Consider the following 15,977-nt stretch of genomic DNA (forward strand, 5'->3'; position numbering starts at 1 on the left):
GAGAGTGAGTGGGGAGGGATTGACCGGGAGGATGGGTGTGTCGGAGGTGGAGGGGGCGGGGAGAAGAGGGAGGCCAAATTGGAGGTGGAGAGGTGGAGTGGGGGGGATTTTGTGTGGTCGGGGCCTGAACATGCAGGAGGGTGAGGGGAGGGCGGGGAATGGTGTGAGTTGGAGCGATGTGGTGTACCGGGGTTGACGTGCTGTCAGTGGATTGAATCAGGGCGTGTGAAGCGTCTGGGGTAAACCATGGAAAGCTGTGTAGGTATGTATATTTGCGTGTGTGGACGTATGTATATACATGTGTATGGGGGGGGGGGGGGGTTGGGCCATTTCTTTTGTCTGTTTCCTTGCGCTACCTCGCAAACGCGGGAGACAGCGACAAAGTATAATAAAAAAAAAAAATATATATATATATATATATATATATATATACCACTTCTGAAACCACACTGCTCTTCCCCAATCTGATGCTCTGTACATGCCTTCACCCTCTCAATCAATACCCTCCCATATAATTTACCAGGAATACTCAACAAACTTATACCTCTGTAATTTGAGCACTCACTCTTATCCCCTTTGCCTTTGTACAATGGCACTTTGCAAGCATTCTGCCAGTCCTCAGGCACCTCACCATGAGTCATACATACATGAAATAACCTTACCAACCAGTCAACAATACAGTCATCCCCTTTTTTAATAAATTCCACTGCAATACCATCCAAACCCACTGCCTTGCCGGCTTTCATCTTCTGCAAAGCTTTTACTACCTCTTCTCTGTTTACCAAATCATTCTCCCTAACCCTCTCACTTTGCATACCACCTCAACCAAAACACCCTATATCTGCCACTCTATCATCAAACATTCAACAAACCTTCAAAATACTCACTCCACATTCAACAAACCTTCAAAATACTCACTCCATCTTCTCACATCACCACTACTTGTTATCACCTCCTCATTAGCCCCATTCAATGATGTTCCCATTTGTTCCCTTGTCTTACGCACTTTATTTACCTCTTTCCAAAACATCTTTTTATTCTCCCTAAAATTTAACAATACTCTCTCACCCCAACCCTCATTTGCCCTCTTTTTTGCCTCTTGCACCTTTCTCTTGACCTCCTGCCTCTTTCTTTTATACATCTCTCAGTAATTTGCATTATTTCCAAGCAAAAATTGTCCAAATGCCTCTCTCTTCTCTTTCACTAACAATCTTACTTCTTCATCCCACCACTCACTACCCTTTCTAATCTGCCCACCTCCCATGCTTCTCATGCCACAAGCATCTTTTGCAAAAGCCATCACTGCTTCCCTAAATACATCCCATTCCTCCCCCACTCCCCTTATATATATATGTTTGGTCACATGGAGAGAATGAATGAGGAAAGATTGACCAATCAAGATAAAACAGCTGCCACCACATTCCACTCTCACGGAGCAGAGTATCAAATATCAAGGACACAAAATCAATCAATGATCTAGAAGTTAGTACACATTATGTGAATCGCTACTGAAAAGCAATAAACCAGTAAACCTTTTTAGTCTGTGGAGAAGTTGCAACACTGCAGAATCCTGCCCAAAGCTCACTGGCAAAGTGTGGAGTTAATGGGGCCATTGTAATGATCAGTGCTCCAAGTGTCAGCTCAAACTCCTCGGTTAACATAACACTCTTTGGAATTTTCTGAAAAAAAAGGTGTGAATATCATAATTAAGGTTATACAAAATAAGTTTAAATTTATAAGCTATCTATCTATATCTCTCATGCCTGTTCCTAACTGGAACTCCCTCAAGGGGGTAGCCACAGCAATAGTCTCCATAACTAGTGAACTCCAGTGCCACTTCTTAGCTTTCAGTGCCTCACCCCTAACAGGCCACTGGCAGAGGGCAACTCTAGAACAGTTTTTGCAGAGGCTCCTACCCAATGTTCATACTGATCACTACTACCTAATGCTCCTGCCTATAATGTTCCTACCTACTACTTCTAATACTCTAGCACAACTCTAGCACAGTTTTTGCAGAGGCTCCTACCCAATGTTCATACTGATTACTACTACCTAATGCTCCTGCCTATAATGTTCCTACCTACTACTTCTAATATTTCTACCAAATGTTCCTGCCTAAATGTTCCTATGTACTACTACTTTCTACTGCTTCTACCATTCTACCAAAAGGCAAGGGTACTGCATAGTGCTCACTGCAGGCAAATCTAGAGTTATGAAGAATGAACTGTGTGAGTTAAGTTGACAAGTGTTATATATGTAAAGAAGAGGTAGAATGTTTCTGGACAGAATGCCAGTAGCTATAATCTCTAAAGTCATTCTAACCCTTTTTATGCATATATTATCATCATTATTACTATTTATCATTTCATTAAGACCAAAGAAGGGTGGATGTGTTAGTAATGAAATGTATGAGGGCAATATGTGGTGTGAGAAGGGTTGATAGGGTGAGAGAGAAGTATGGTAATAATAAGAACACAGTTGAAGGTTTACTGGAATAGTTTGGACATAAGAGGATGAATGACTGAGGAATGGGTGACAAAGAGGATGTATGTGTTGGAGGCAGAGAAGACATGGAGAAGGGGGACACAAAACTGGAGATGGAAGGATGGAGTGAAAAAGATTTTGACTGATCAGGACCTGAACATGTAAGAGGGGTGAAAGGCATGTGGAGGAGAGTGTAAACTGGAGCGATGTTGTACATGAGGGGAAATGTGCTGTCAACAGACTAAACTAGGGCATATAGAGCAGTTGGGGACACCACATAAAGGTCTGTGGAACCTGGTTAAGGATAGGAGGCTAAGGTTTCAATGCATTACACATGACAGCTAGAGGATGGATGTGAGTGAATGAGGCCTTTTCGTCATCTGTTCTCGGCAAGGAGTGTGGGTGTGCAAAATGTGCATGTGACACGAGAAGGGGGGGAGGTGGTCAATTAGAAGGGTACTGAGTGGTGGGATTAAGAAATAAGGTTGTCAGCAAGAAAAGGCATGGATTTGGACAATACTTGCAGGGAATTAGGGCAAATGACTGGAATATGTATAAAAGAAAGCAGCAGGAGGTCAAGAGAAAGGTGCAAGGCTTGGAAAAGAGGGCAAATGAGAGTTAGGGTGAGAGAGTATCGGTAAATTTTAGGGAGAATAAAGAGATGTTTTGGAAGGAGGTAAATAATGTACATAGGACAAGAGAACAAATGGGAACATCGGTGAAGGGGGCAACTGGGGAAGTAATAACAGGCAGTGATGAGGTGAGAAGGAGATGGAGTGTGTATTTTGAAGGTGTGTTGAATGTGTTGGATGACAGAGTGGCAGATATAGGGAGTTTTGGTCTGGGTGGTGTGCGAAGTGAGAGGGTCAGGGAGAATGGTTTGATAAAGAGAAGAGGTAGTGAAAGCTTTGCAGAAGATGAAATTCAGCAAGGCGGTGGGGTTTGGATGGCACTGTAGTGGAATTGATTAAAAAAAGGGGGTGACTGTGTTGCTGATTGTTTGGTAAGGATATTCAGTATATGTATCGATTATGGTGAAGTGCCTGAGGATTGGTGGAATGCATGCATAGTGCCATTGTACTAAGGCAAAGGGGATAAGGTGAGTGTTCAAACTACAGAGGCAAAAGTTTGTTGAGTATGCCTGGGGAATTACATGGGAGGGTATTGATTGAGAGGATGAAGGCATGTACAGAGCATCAGACTGGGGAAGAGCAGTGTGGTTTCAGAAGTGGTAGAGGATGTAGGGATTAAGTGTTTGCTTTGAAGAATGTATGTGAGAAATACCAAGAAAAACTCATTTTTGCTCTCCAAGATAATGTTCTCTCCTTCCACACATTCTTCATTACTTCCAGAACCTTCACCCACTCCCCCACCCTATGACTCACTTCCACTTCCATGGTTCAATTTACTGCTAAATCCACTCCCAGATATCCACAATACTTTACTGCCTTCAGTTTTTCTCCATTCAAACTTACTTCTCAATTACCTTGTCCCTCAACCCTACTGAAAAGCTGATAACCTCGCTCTTATTCACATTTACTCTTAACTTTCTCCTTTCACACACTTTTCCAAATTCAGTCACCAGCTTCTGTGGTTTCTCACTTGAATCAGCCACTAGAGCTTATCATCAGTGAACAAAAACTGACTCACAGCCCAAGCCTTCTCATCCCCAACAGACTACATACTCACCCCTCTCTCCAAAACTTTTGCATTTACTTCCCTAACCACCCCATCCATTAACTAATTGAACAACCATGGGGACATCACACACCCCTGCCACAGACTGACATTCACTGGGAACCAATCCCTCTCCTCTCTTTCTACTTGTACACATGCCTTACATCCTTAGTAAAAAACTTTTCACGGCTTCTAGCAACTTAACTCCCACACCATATACTCTTAAGACCTTCCACAAAGCATCTCTATCAACCCTATCATATGCCTTCTCCAGATTCATAAATGCTACATACAAATCCATCAGCTTTTCTAAGTATTTCTCGTACACTTTTTTTTATTATACTTTGTCACTTGTCTCCCGCGTTAGCGAGGCAGCACAAGGAAACAGATGAAAGAATGGCCCAACCCACCCACATACACATATACATACATACACATCCACACACGCACATATACATACCTATACATCTCAACGTATACATATATATACATACACAGACATATACATATATACACATGTACATAATTCATACTGTCTACCCTTATTCATTCCCGTTGCCACCCCGCCACACATGAAATGAAAAACCCCTCCCCACTAGGAAAAGACAACAAATGCCACATTCGTTCACACTCAGTCTCTAGCTATCATGTATAATGCACCAAAACCACAGCTCCCTTTCTACATCCAGGTCCCACAGAACTTTCAATGGTTTACCCCAGACACTTCACACGCCCTGGTTCAATCCATTGACAGCACGTCGACCCCGGTATACCACATCGTTCCAATTCACTCTATTCCTTGCATGCCTTTCACCCTCCTGCATGTTCAGGCCTCAATCACTCAAAATCTTTTTCACTCCATCTTTCCACCTCCAATTTGGTCTCCCTCTTCTCCTCATTCCCTCCACCTCTGACACATATATCCTCTTTGTCAATCTTTCCTCACTCATTCTCTCCATATGACCAAACCATTTCAAAACCCTCTTCTGCTCTCTCAACCACACTCTTTTTATTACCACACATCTCTCTTACCCTATTATTACTTACTCGATCAAAGCACCTCACACCACATATTGTCCTCAAACATCTCATTTCCAGCACATCCACCCTCCTCCGCACAACTCTATCCATAGCCCATGACTCGCAACCATATAAAATTGTTGGAACCACTATTCCTTCAAACATACCCATTTTTGCTTTCCGAGATAATGTTATCAACTTCCACACATTCTTCAATGTCCCCAGAACTTTCGCCCCCTCCCCCACCCTATGATTCACTCCCGCTTCCATGTACATATTCATATTTGCTTGCCTTCATCCATATCCTGGAACCACCCCACTCCACAGGCAACAGCATCACCATCCCCTGCATCAGCGAAGTAGCACAAGGAAACACAAAGAAAGGCCACTACTGCTCTCATCCATACATGAGTTGTCATGTGTAATTCATTGAAAACACAGCTCCCTACCCACATCCAGGCTCCACAGACCTTTCCATGGTTTAACCCGGACATTTCACATACCCTGATTAAGTCCACTGACTGCACGTCGACCCCAGTGTACCACATCGTTCCAATTCACTTTATTCTGTGCACGCCTTCCACTCTCTTACATGTTCAGGCCCTGATTGCTCAAAATTTTTTCACTCCATCCTTCCATCTTCAATTTGGTCTCCTGGTTCTCCTTGTTGTTCTCCTTGTTCCCTCCACTTCTGACATATATATATCCTCCTTGTCAACCTTTCCTCACTTATTCTCCCCATATGTCCAAACCATTTCAACACACCCTCTTTTGCTCTCTCAACTACACCCTTTTCATTTCCTCACATCTCTGTTACCCTTTCATTTCTATTTGATCAAACCCCCTCACACCACATATTGCCCTCAAACATTTCATTCCCAATACATCGACTTTCCTCCACACAACCCTAGATATAGCCCATGCCTTGCAACCATATAATATTGTTGGAACAGCTATTCTTTCAAACATACCCATTTTTAGTCTCCAAGATAATGTTCTATATTTCTATACATTCTTCATTGCTCCCAGCACCTTTGCCCCTTCCCCTACCCTATGACTCACTTCCACTTCTATGGTTCCATTCGTTGCCAAGTCCGCTCCCAGATATCTAAAACACTTCACTTCCTCCAATTTTTCTCCATTCAAACTTACCTCCCATCTAACTTGTTCCTCAACCATGCTAAACCTAAAAACCTTTCTTTTATTCACATTCACTTTCAACCTTCTCTTTTCACACACTCTTCGAAACTTAGTGACCAACATCAGCAGTTCCTTACTCGAATCATCCATAAGTACTCTATCATCGGTGAAAATCAACTGACTTATTTCCCAGGCCTTCTCATCCTAACAGACTGCATACTTGCCCCTCTACCCAGGAATTTTGCATTTACCTCCCTCACCACCCCATCCATAAACAAAACTGAACAACTATGGTGACACCCCCCCTGCAGACCGACCTTTACTAAGAACCATTTACTCTCCTCTCTTCCTATTCTTACACTTTGCCTTACATCATTGATAAAAACTTCTTATTGCTTATAGCAGCCTACCTCCCTAACCATATATTCTTAAGACCTTCCCTTATTACTATTATCATTATAATCATTGCTTCTTTTCTTTCTTTCTTACTTGATGGCCATTTCCCACGTTAGCGAGGTAGTGCCAAGAACTTATGAAGAAATGCCACATCCACTCATATCCATTCTCTAGTTGTCATGCGAAATGTGCCAAAACCACAGCCCCTCATCTGCAACAAGGCCCCACAAACCTTTCCACACTTTATCCCAGACACTTTACATGCCCTCATGCTCTGGTTCAGTACACTGACAGTACATCAACCCCTGTATTCCACATCATTGCAATCCACCCCATCCCTTGCATGCTTTTCACCCTCCTGCACATTTAGACCAGATCACTCAAAATCTTTTTCACTTCATCACTACCCTATACATAAACATATTAAACAACCATGGTGACTTCCCTCACTTCTGCAACAGACCAACCTAAACTTAGAACCACGCACTCTCCTCTCCCTACTCATACACATGCCTTACCCCCTTGATAAAAACTTCTCTGCTTCTATCAGCTTTTCTCCTACACCATATATTCTTAAAACCTTCCACAAGGCAACTTTATCCACCCTATTATATGCTTACTCAATATCCACAAATGCTATATACGAATCTATCCGTTTCTCTACATATTTTTCAGATGTATTCTTTTATGCAAACACCTAATCCACACATCCTTTAACACGTCTGAAATCACAATATTCCTCCCCAATCTGATGCTCTGTGTACACACCTTTACTCTCTCAATCGCTACCCTCCCATGCAATTTACCAGGTACACTCAACAAACTTATACCTCTACTGTTTTAACACTTCCCTTTATCCCTTGCCTTTACACTATACATGCATTATGCCAATCCTCAGGCACCTTTTCATGATCCAAATAGACACTGAAAATCCTAACTGTAAAATAAACAACACAGTCACTCCCTTAATGAATTCAACAGTTATACCATCCACATTTCATCTTTTATGTGGCTTTCTCCACCTTCTTCTCTTTACTGAACCACTCTACATGACTCTCCCACTTCACATACCTCCCTAATCCAAACACCCTAAATCTGCCACCTTATCATGAAACACATTCTACAGTCCTTCAAAATAATCACTCCATCTTATTCTCCCTAAAGTTTACTGATACTTGCCCATTCCATATCTCATTTGTCCTCTTTTTTCAACTCCTACATTTTCATCTTAACATCTTGTCACTTTCTCTTATACAGCCCTCTATCATTTGCACTCCTTCCCTGAGAGTAATGCCCAAATGCCTTTCTTTTCTTTTTCACTAGCAACTTTTTTACTCCATCCCACACTTATGAGCCTTTCTAATCTGCCCATTCCTCACCTTCCACATGCAATGTGTGAATATGACATTTTAAATACAAATTAGATATAAAAGTCAACCCACTATAAAAATTCAAAAAATGAAGGGGCAATGAAGTATCAAACTCACCCTCAGAATTCCTGTTAACCCTTGCATGTTGGAGATGGCAACACTAATCTGATGTGTATGTTCAAAATTAAACGTAATACCCTGGAGGTGATGATTGCGGTTTTCCCACAGAAAATTTTCATATTCTTTTACTTCTTTAGAGCTGAAAAAGGTAAAAAATTAAGAATCAATTTGAAACTGTATGCATATTCCATATACAAAACTTGAATATAAAATTATATCTTACAAAACTCATGGTTGGACAAAGCCAGCTCATCTGGATGTCTAAGTAGGATAAAAAAAGTCTGCATCCCTCTCAATTGATTTTTGTATTACAAAAGTTGACCAAAAATGCATCTGCCTCAACAATAAACACTTAATTCTATCCTCTACTTACGACTTATGTGACTTACAAGCATCCATTCATACAGCCACAAAAAAATATTTCAAAATATATATATCTACTTATCTATTATACATAATTGCTGTTCTTGCATCAGTGAGGTAGCCCATTCACTCATATACACATACATATATAAATACATACACACCCACATATGCACATATACATCTCAACATATACATACACATATGCAGACATTACTTACATAAACATGTACATATTCATACTTGCTTGCCTTTATCCATTCCTGTCGCTACCCCACCCCACAGGAAAAGAGCATCACTATCCCCTGCTTCAGTGAGATAGTGCCAGTAATACAGACAAAAAGGCCACATTTGTTCACATTCAGTTTCTAGCTGTCATGTATAATGCACCAAAACCACAACTCCCAATCCTTTCCATGTTTTACCCCAGACGCTTCACATGCCTTGGTTGTCCATTTACAGCAAGTCAACCCCGGTATACCACATCGTTCCAATTCACTCTATTCCTTGCACGCTTCTCACTCTCCTGTGCGTTCAGGCCCCGATCGCTCAAAATTTTTTTCACTCCATCCTTCCACCTCCAATTTGGTCTCCCTCTTCTCCTTGTTCCCTCCACCTCTGACACATATATCCTCTTTCTCTTTTCACACACTTTTCCAAACTCAGTCACCAACCTCTGCAGTTTCTCACACGAATCAGCCACTAGAGCTGTATCATCGGCAAACAACAACTGACTCACTTCCCAGGGCCCCTCATCCACAACATAGTGCATACTCACCCCTCTCTCCAAAAATTTTGTATTCACCTCCCTAACCAGCCCATCCATAAACAAATTACACAACCATGGGGACATCACATACTCCTGCTGCATACCAATATTCAATGGAAACCAATCACTCTCCTTTCTTCCTACTCATACACATGCCTTACACCCTTAGTAAAAACTTTTCACTGCTTCCAGCAACTCACCTCCCACACCATATACTCTTAAGACCTTCCACAAAGTATCTTTATCAACCCTATCATATGCCTTCTCCAGATCTATAAATGCTACATATAAATTCATCTGTTTTTCTACGTATATCTCACACACACATTCTTCAAAGCAAACACTTGATCCACTCATCCTCTACCACTTCTGAAACCACACTGCTCTTCCCCAGTCTGATGCTCTGTACATGCCTTCACCTTCTCAATCAATACCCTCCCATATAATTTCTCAGGAATACTCAACAAACTTATGCCTCTGTAGTCTGATCACTCACCTTTATCCCTTTTGCATTTGTACAATGGCACTATACAGGCATTCTGAAAATCCTAAGGCACTTCGCCATAATCCATACATACATTGAATATCCTTACCACCCAATCAACAACACAGTCACCCCCTTTTTCAATAAATTCATTAAAAACAGGCTGCCTTGCCAGATTTCATCTTCTGCAAAGCTTTCACTACCTCTTCTCTCTTAACCAAACCATTTTTCTGGACCCTCTCACTTCACACACCACCCCAATCAAAACACCCTATATCAGCCACTCTATCATCAAACACATTCAACAAACCTTCAAAATACTCACTCCATCTCCTTCTCATTTCATCACTACCTGCAATTACTTCCCCATTTGCCCCTTTCATCAATGTTCCCATTTGATCTCTTGTCTTATGCACATTATTTACCTCCTTCCAAAACATCTTTTTATCCTCCCTAAAGTTTAATGATACTCTTACCCGAACTCTCATCTGCCCTTATTTTCAACCCTTCTTTTTAATGAGGTTATCTAATTCTTTATTCACCAACCTTGAGTTTCCCTTTCACAGCTCCTTTTCACCTTTCTTGGGAAACTATTTCTTTCAAAGGCAAGTAATTCATTTTTGAAGTTACTCCACATCTTTTCAGAGGTACCCACACCTAATATCTGATCCAATCTATTTCACCTGAGTTATGACAATTCAATGAAGTCAGCTAATCTAAAACTAAGTACCATCATGTTCTTCTCTTTGAAATCAAACCAGTATTTTACGGCAAATCTGAAAATACAGGGTTCCCTACAGAATGATAGTTCCAAGAGTGATGTTTCACAATGGCAACAACTGATTATTAGAGTAGGAATTTGTTAAACAGCCCTATATTTTTGCAACAGTGACAGATTTGACGAAAATTCATATTCTTTTATTATTCTTTTCATTTAAAAATTAAATATTCAAGTGCATTGAGAGTTTCTATCAATTATAATTTCTTTTATCCCTGGGGATAGGGGAGAAAGAATACTTCCCACATATTCCCTATGTGTCGTAGAAGGCGACTTAAAGAGGAGGGAGTGGGGGGGCTGGAAATCCTCCCCTCTCATTTTTAATTTTCCAAAAGAAGGAACAGAGAAGGGGGCCAAGTGAGGATATTCCCTCTAAGGCTCAGTCCTCTGTTCCTAACACTAATGCGGGAAATGGCAAATATGTATGAAAAAAGAAAAATAAATCTTATTATGATATTAAAGCGTAATAACATTAAATTCCCACTGTATTCCATTTTCATATTCTTATTTATATTTTATTTTGCTTTGTCGCTGTCTCCTGCGTTTGCGAGGTAGCGCAAGGAAACAGACAAAAGAAATGGCCCAACCCACCCCCATACACATGTATCTACACACACGTCCACACACACAAATATACATACCTATACATCTCAATGTACACATATATATACACACACAGACACATACATATATACCCATGCACAAAATTCACACTGTCTGCCTTTATTCATTCCCATCGCCACCTCGCCACACATGGAAAACCATCCCCCTCCCCCCTCATGTGTGCGAGGTAGCGCTAGGAAAAGACAACAAAGGCCTCATTCGTTCACACTCAGTCTCTAGCTGTCATGCAATAATGCCCGAAACCACAGCTCCCTTTCCACATCCAGGCCCCACACAACTTTCCATGGTTTACCCCAGATGCTTCACATGCCCTGATTCAATACACTGACAGCACGTCAACCCCGGTATACCACATCGATCCAATTCACTCTATTCCTTGCCCGCCTTTCACCCTCCTGCATGTTCAGGCCCTGATCACTCAAAATCTTTTTCACTCCATCTTTCCACCTCCAATTTGGTCTCCCACTTCTCCTCGTTCCCTCCACCTCCGACACATATATCCTCTTGGTCAATCTTTCCTCACTCATTCTCTCTATGTGCCCAAACCATTTCAAAACACCCTCTTCTGCTCTCTCAACCACGCTCTTTTTATTACCACACATCTCTCTTACCCTTACATTACTTACTCGATCAAACTACCTCACACCACACATTGTCCTCAAACATCTCATTTCCAGCACATCCACCCTCCTGCGCACAACTCTATCCATAGCCCACGCCTCGCAACCATACAACATTGTTGGAACCACTATTCCTTCAAACATAGCCATTTTTGCTTTCCGAGACATTATCTTCATATTCTTATATAGTCATAAAATAGAAATCTCCCTAATTTGAAAATATCAAAATACATAATGGATAATCTTACTTTGGAAGGACTGAAAAACCAATCACTCCACCCCATTCCATTCTACCTCCTCCTACTTCTATTCCTCATCATCTGCATTCTCTCTAAGAATCACTCATTTTCAATTGATTTACCAGTGAAATGGTAACAGATGCTGAGTTGAGCCTAAGTTACCTTATGATAGGGTTTGGTATACTGACAGAACAGTCCATACAAGAAAATCAAACTGCAAGAATTTGGTCTGGAACGTAACCTCCCTTAAAACATGGACTTCAATTCCTCGAACAATGACATTCCACCACAATGACTGATCGCCAGTAGCACAACCCTGGCAATTTGCGAGGACCCCTGTACTATGATTGCTATTTCCTGTCTTTTTGCCAACCACACAGGTAAAAATAAGGTCCCTATTTGTGTATAATTCTTTATGTACTGTAAAACTGCTTCTTGTTCAGTCTCAGACCACTATATTTATAAAGCAGTCTTCTATTAAAATGAGTAGACAGTGTTCGGTATTTTCATTATGGTAGTTATGTCATGGGCATAAGGGATCTTGAGATATGTTGAAATGATGTTTGTAGTGCAGTAAGGATATGTGATGTCCAAATAATAGACAGGAAAGTGACTTGTGCTTGTCTATGGAGTGTGGCTTCTAATGGCTGTATGTCTCGTGGGGTGCAGTTTATGACTAAGTAGAGAGGGTGGTTATTCAGGCCTTGTCAGGTTATTTCAGCGAGTATGAGTTTTGTCAGTGTTATATTTGTTGGGAGGGGGGAATCCGTGAGTCAAGTTAGCTAAAGTGTATGGCTTATTATTTCTACCTGGAGGATGATGGTTAGTTATGGAGTTATGCTGAGGTGGGATTGTACAAGGACGATCTGTGCTTCTTTGTGTAGGATATGAATGTTTGTGGTAGCTATGCAGCCGGTGACTGTTCCGAGTACTCCATTTTGTGTAGTTTGCAGCTTTGTTATATTTACTTTTGGCAGGGTGGATGACCAGATAGGTAAGGTGTAGTTTACAGCGGAGAGGATGAATTGTTTGTCATAGATGCTGTGGGATTCTTTTTCTTGTCCAAATTTGTGGTAGCTATGCAGCCAGTGACTGTTCTGAGTGCTCCATTTTGTGTAGTTTGCAACTTTGTTATATTTACTTTTGGCAGGGTGGATGACCAGATAGGTAAGGTGTAGTTTACAGCGGAGAGGATGAATTGTTTGTAAAAGATGCTATGGGATTCTTTTTCTTGTCCAAATCTGGTGACAGTTAATGGTCTGTAGGCACTTAGACTGTCTGTTGCTTTTGTGTTAATGCCTTTGGGTAGAAAAGTAAATGTTATGAGAGTGTCATGCGTGATGTCTAGAAGTATATGTTACAAGTGTGTCATGTGTGATGTCTAGAATCGCTGGTATTTCTTCATTGGATATGATTATCCATTCAAGGTGACTGGAGCGTGTGAGCTTGATTCATATTTGTCTGGGGTTAAACGAGAGATTGAGGACTTATGTAGGTATGCAGACATTCTGTTCTAGGTGAGTCACCATTCCTTTTGCTTTCTGTAGTGCTGCATGTTTATTATTGCTACTGTGATATGATTGTGAGATCCTTTGTATGTGAAAGGACCTCGATGTGGTATGCTAGAAGTAGAGGGGAAAGAACTACTCCTTGGGAGACTCCATTTAAGAGTTTTAGTGTTTCATACATGAAGCCAATATGAGTGATTCTGCCATGACAACCAGCTATGAGCTTAGCCTGCTATTTTTGTCACTGTGATGAAGAGTGGCATCAAGCATTTTTAGTAAGAGAATATGTTGGAGTATCAAATAATATTTATAAAAATTCTCCAGTGAAAGACTAAAAACTGTATCTAAAACAATAAAACTAAATAACATCACACTTACATTCATGTTCAATGAACTAAAAACATGTGTAACCAGAGTTGGAGGGTTTATTATCAAAATACTCTAATATTCTCCCATTATCATTAGGACAACAGTCAATCAGTTAAAATCATTCTAACCTGCAAGGGTATTACACAACCCAGAATGACCTCTTACTGTTCAGAGTTACACAGATGCACAAACTACACAGGCCCAAGGTCCAAGCAAGGTGGTCTGGCCTTGACACTACTAGGGGTACAAAAAAAGCAGATCCCTTAGAAGCAGTATAAGAAAAGAATAGCAAAGCAATGAAGAGGAGTTCTGCCTATGACCTATCCTACTTGAATGACCAGGGTAGTTACGTATTTGTAAATACCTATTCATACTGTATGGAGAGGGAGTTTTGCACATGTGGGGCCGTCTGCACTGTGATTGTGTTTTTCAGAAAATATTCTAAAAACAATGGAGAAACCAACCAATTACTTGCTAAACATGTAAATAAATTTCTAAATAATGGTACCAACCAAAATAATGTATTCCAAGTTAATAAACAGTTGACTTATTTTATACTACCATAAGGCCTTCATTCTTCCTTCCTCTGAGAGATACTAGGCCTTCATTCTTCCTTCCTTTGAGAGATACTAGACCTTCATTCTTCCTTCCTCTGGCATACACAAGGGAAGTGACTGAGAAACCCCTCATAAACATCTATTTAAGATTTACATCCAAATTAGTTTCACATTTGTACCAGTAAACTCTTTTAAAATCATAATTTTTCCTTGTTAAAGCCTTAACTCTTCTAGATGGATATCTATGTGAGCTGGACATCTCTAGACAAATTTACACACTGAGTTTCATGCCTCCACTTAAGATCAACTGCTAAGTCTGGGTGGTTGCTGCTGTGGCAGTGCACAATAATTTCTCCCTAGAGTCAGCCATCCTCCAGCTATGTCAAGGACAGCACACTCTCATGAATCTTCTAGAAATTTAGTAGCTTTTAACTAGATTTAAAAGTAAGAACAGGCAAGGATTGAAAGGCTTTTAGCTAGAGTTTAAGGACAAGGCAGAGGAGGATCCTGAATTGTTTAATGATAATGATCTGTCTTTGAATCATGTGGAGAGTGATTTTATGGATGTTGAATCTTCTAGCACTGAAAGATAAGCAAAATCTGGCAGGAGAAGGTGTTTCTAACAAATGTGGAGGCAGAGTTGCCAGTGCCCACCTGACCTTGATAATAATACATCTGAAGTGGTGCAGCTGGTACTTCTTATAAATTCTATGATTTTGCTGTTATGAAGACATTATATATGAATCACACTGATTAAAACAAGAAAATCTGGTATGCAGATTTTTTGCATAGCTAAAATACATGTAAAGAAATGAAATAGCAACTCAACACTTAGGCCTTTCTCCCACACTTTTTAGCACATTGTGCTGAAACATCTACAACATTTCTATATATCATCAGAGTGAAAGTAGTGAATAGAATATACTTCTTAAGAGACTTTTTTCATCCTTTAATCAAAACAACTTAAGATTCACATGGTTGGAAAGGAAACCCAAATGAGGAGTTATGGGGTTAAAGACCACAGCCAGCAACTTGTGCTTGTCCATCATCTATTGCTTTGTTTGCCCCAGTTAACAAGCAGGGTATATAGACAGCACCATGAAAACCTTCAAATGATGAGCAATTAAGCACTTGGGGTCAGTTAATCAGGACCAGTGGCTGGCTGTGCACCCCTCCTCACTCAGCAGTACTGTAAATGTATTGTACAGCAATACAGAGGTAGGCCTCAGCTTAACCACTCATGGTCTGCATGCAGAGAATGGGACAGTCTTGATAGGTAAAATACATCATATAGGGAAAGACATTCAAGAGACGAACAAAAACTCATTTCCTATGAAAATCTCAGTCATAAATCTCTTATGCATATCATAAATCCATCTGCTTTCACACTAAGATATACAAAATGTGAATAATTTTTACAGCAAGATGGTTCATAAAATCTTTTCCAAACAGGGCAATT

The 15,977-nt window shown here is 40.6% G+C and overlaps 1 protein-coding gene across 1 annotated transcript in view; it reads right to left on the minus strand.

The window, feature by feature from the left end:
* The window catches only part of LeuRS-m (Leucyl-tRNA synthetase, mitochondrial), a 62,933-nt gene that overhangs the window by 9,574 nt on the left and 37,382 nt on the right, over positions 1-15,977 (minus strand). The window contains exons 12-13 of the mRNA XM_071686561.1: positions 8,205-8,346; positions 1,533-1,679 (exon numbers count right to left, since the gene is read on the minus strand). Coding sequence (XP_071542662.1) covers positions 1,533-1,679; positions 8,205-8,346 — 289 coding nt within the window. The remainder of the gene's footprint in view (positions 1-1,532; positions 1,680-8,204; positions 8,347-15,977) is intronic.

The sequence above is a fragment of the Panulirus ornatus genome, chromosome 42 (genome assembly GCF_036320965.1).
Source record: "Panulirus ornatus isolate Po-2019 chromosome 42, ASM3632096v1, whole genome shotgun sequence".
Classification (NCBI taxonomy): domain Eukaryota; kingdom Metazoa; phylum Arthropoda; class Malacostraca; order Decapoda; family Palinuridae; genus Panulirus; species Panulirus ornatus.